This window comes from Cervus elaphus, chromosome X, assembly GCF_910594005.1.
Source record: "Cervus elaphus chromosome X, mCerEla1.1, whole genome shotgun sequence".
NCBI classification, from domain to species: Eukaryota; Metazoa; Chordata; class Mammalia; order Artiodactyla; family Cervidae; genus Cervus; species Cervus elaphus.
In genome coordinates this window covers 65,258,001-65,261,867 of record NC_057848.1, presented here as the reverse complement: position 1 = coordinate 65,261,867, position 3,867 = coordinate 65,258,001, and the positions used below count along the sequence as shown (strand labels likewise).

General features: G+C 46.1%; 1 protein-coding gene across 1 annotated transcript; it reads right to left on the bottom strand.

Moving 5' to 3' along the window:
• Positions 1-1,559: 1,559 nt before the first annotated feature.
• On the bottom strand, positions 1,560-2,211 carry LOC122688966 (spermatid nuclear transition protein 3-like). The gene is made up of 2 exons (XM_043894985.1): positions 2,090-2,211; positions 1,560-1,908 (listed from the first exon to the last, which is right to left on the bottom strand). The coding sequence occupies exons 1-2, from the start codon at positions 2,204-2,206 to the stop codon at positions 1,693-1,695; spliced, it is 333 nt and encodes a 110-aa protein (XP_043750920.1). The 5' UTR covers positions 2,207-2,211; the 3' UTR covers positions 1,560-1,692.
• Between the last annotated feature and the right edge of the window lie 1,656 nt (positions 2,212-3,867).

Sequence of the window (3,867 nt, the reverse complement as noted above, 5' to 3'; positions counted from 1 at the left end):
AGTCCAGCTTGGATGCATGAGGCAGGGTGCTCAGGGCTGTTGCGGTGGGATGATCCTGAGGGATGGGATGGGGAGGGAGGTGGGAGGGGGGTTCAGGATGGGGAACACATGTACACCCATGGCTTACTCATGACAATGTATGGCAAAACCACCAGCATATTGTAATTAGCCTCCAATTGAAATAAATCAATTAAAATAAAAGAACTTTAAAAAAAATAAAGGGCAGCACACCCAGGGGGTCTTTCACTCTTATCGATTTTAAATCACATTCAGTGACTGACTTTGAATCATCAGTGGGGTCTCCCAGGCGTTACAGCGCCAGAAAGATTGAATTAGGGAGCTGCAGCCCAGGTCAAAGATAACATATCATTGAGTTAAAATTTGAACTCAACTCTTTGGATGCTGATGGTGAAACTCTGTGTTTTGGTTGCTTCTAAAAAGTTTTCTGAAGACACACAGGATTCTCATCTTCAGAGCCTCTGCCTTATATATCTCCATATTTGTTTAACTTCTCCTTGGAATTTTTGAAACATTTCAAAATGAAAGTTAACACCAAATTAAATATTGCATACTCTTTCTTTTAAACCATGATAAACTTGTAGAAGTTGGACTAACAAAAGACTTTATTGGGGAAGAAAGTTTTACGACTGGAGTTGTTTAGAAATCCTAGGATATGGTGATGATTACAAGACCAAATTTTACTCAGTCTTATATTAATACTTATGTAAATTTCTCTGTACAGACTTCCATGACTGTCGAGTGGATAGAACTCCATGCTTTCACTAGAAGGGCATGGATTCAATCCCTGTTCAGGGAACTACGCCTCCACAACATACATAGTACCCCCCACCCCTCCCCACCAAAAAAAAATTCTCTGTAGAGGGTGATCCTGTTTGTAATGTGCACCGGGATTGGGCCACAAGCACTGGCCTTCTTTGGGAATATAATGCTCTCCAAAATTTTCTTAGCAAATAGGTGGCCTAATCAATATTTGGTTTGTTCCCTCCAAACATTATTTGAGTCCCTGGGAGTGCTGGTTGTGGGTTTTAGTTGTATCAGCACTTTATGCCTTGTGAGCCCCTTTAGCTGACAGCATAGGTGAGTGATGCAACAAACCCCATTATGAGGTAGGTGGCCAGGAGGTGATTTCTGTCTGCCTTTCTCAGGGGGAGTTTCACATTCACCGCCCCCATGTGAAAACCCCTTCCCATCTGGGCCTGGCAATCTAGACCCTAATGTCTTTCCACACCCCAGACAAAGGCAGGAACACCACACCACTACTCCTGGCCCTTGAAATCAAGTGTTAAGCAGGGTTATCCATCTTCAGTGCAGACTCCTGACCCACTCCACACCTCTACTCTCTGGCTAACTGGGGACCGACCCCAGGGTCTGTTCCCCAAACTCTCAGGACCCCATACCCTCCCGTTTCCAGTGCCCACCTCTTCTCTTCTCTTCCTCCCTTCCATCAGAAAATTCACACACACACACAAATATCATCTTTTCACCATTTGATGTTTCTTTTATTTGCAGCCATCGGCTTACTATGTTCGTGTGAGAGTCTTTTCTTGGTTGGCCATTGCTAAGAATGCAGACCTCTGGAGACACATTTCTAAACTGTCTGACTTTTGCTATTCACTTACTGGCTGCCCAGGTTGTACTTCTCCAGAGTCTCTTCTTTTGGGGCGGCTGAGCTTATTTTCTCCTTTGATTCTGCCTCCTTCCTTGACTCTGCCTCATCTTTTGGTACCTTTTTCGGCTTCGATTCAATTTCTTTCGTCCACAGCGAGAGAAGAAACAGTTTGCTTTTCTTGTTTTCTTCACCTTCGTCGATTGAGTGGCATACGATCGGATTTTCTTTCTGAGGGCACCTTGTAGGGGTCTTCTGGCCCTCATGGTCATATTTCGTGCCTACAAGACAAGACAAGTGTATTAGTTTTGAGGAAAGGACATAAAACCTGAGGTGGAAGGGAGACTTCATGAGAAAGGGATGTGGGCTAATGAGGGCTTTTGTGCCAGGCATGGGCAGGGTAGAGGTCTTGGGCAGCAAAGTCAGTGGAGAACATGGGAAGCTTAGTTGGAGTCATCTTACCTTCATACTGCCTCTGCACCTCCTTTGACAAAGGGTCTTCTTTTTTCCATTCTTCCTTGAAGCAAACCGCGTTGCAACTCTTCTTGACTGCGGTGGCTTCCTGGTTGCCTTAGTCATGATGGTGCCAAGAAGTGGCCTAGCCCAGACTCTCTGCCTCTGACCTCCCTATTTATACCCTTGGAGGACAATGAGGAGCCACACCCTTCAATCTGATTGGTCCGTTAGGCACTGCGCCAGCCAATAGTAGCTTGGGGGGCTTAGACATCACAGTGCACCACTGTGCCCATCAACATGGGCTAGTGGATGCTGAGGGAGGCCGTGATGTAACTTTCCCACTGCTGACATGTCTGTGTGTCTGATTCTGGGGAGTGGTGATTCAGGGGCATGGTGCTTCTCCTCATGACTTTCAAACTTCCTTTCTGTTCTCTTTATCCTTTGACTTATATGTGCCACTTCAACACTCCTGCCTCTTTCATCCCTCTATGAACATCTGCCGAACCCTTTCTGTCCCACTTCATCCCTTCAGAGTCCTCTAAGCACTTCATCTCTAGATCACCTTCTGCCTGTTGGGGGTTCCTGAGGGGCTTAAGGAACTTAAGAGCAAGCACTTAAAGTGGACAAAGGTAATTAAGAACAGGTTGGATGTTTTATCTACTGTGATGAGCTTTAGCGACCCCCAGACTTGGTGAATCCTCTCTGTTGCCCAAAGTTCAATACACAGTCTCCAGAAGATTACACATCAGAGCAAAGACAGTTTTAAATGTCTCCTCCACTAAATTTTTTGGGGACACTTCAACTCTCATATTGAGTAGGGAAACTCAACTTGCCCCATCTAGCAGAAATCAATTCCTGATTGTTTTTTTTAAAGGAAGTTGCTCAAAGTCAAGAGTCAGTTCACCAGTGCACCACTGACTCTTGACAAAATCACTTCCCCAGTCACTCCTCCTTGACCATTATCAGTAGGTAGGGCCCATTGCAGTGCTGACCAATAGCTGAGCAGGAGAAGTATCTGTAGGTAGCTCCCTGAGAGTTGGTTGCTTGTGGGTGGGGCCAGTGAGGGACTGACCAATGGCTGAGCAAGTCCTGTTGCCTAGTAACAGGAGGCGGAGTAATATGGCACGGCAATGGCTACCCGCGAAGGGCTCTGCCCATGTTGCTCTGTTACATAAGGACACTTTGGGTCCAGTGTGCCGGCATCTTTTTGACTGACTCCTTTCCAACCTCAGATTTTTATTTCACATACTTTTTTAACTTTTGCCTATCATTCTTTTGGTTATATTCCCAGGCATTCCTTTCACCAGCACTTATCTCTGTGCCCCTCCAACCGCTGGCACTTGATCACATGTTCAGCATATAGTATAAATAGTTCAAAGCCAACAAGAATGTGCAGGCCAGCCCACGTTGAAAACTACTTTCACAAACCTTAAATTCACAGTGATTCTTTTTCTATTTACAGTGTAACAGAGCAGGATGAGCACAGCCTTAACAGGTAGCCATTGGTGTGTTCCGTTTCAACCCACCCTGTTCCTTGGCAACAGGTGTTGCCCAACCATTGCTTGGTGCCTCAGAGCGCCCCAGCCACAAGCAAACAGTTGTAAATGAGTGACTGTTGGCTGTCCTGCTTAGCTATTGGGCAGCACTGCAGTGGGCAATGCCCACAGGTTACTGTCAGTGAGGGACCATTGGGGAAGTGATTAAGTCATGGGTGGTGTGGTGGCAATCAGGAGAAGACTGAGATTAGAGGCAGATTCAGGCCTTCTTCCAGAGGCCCTGGAGCT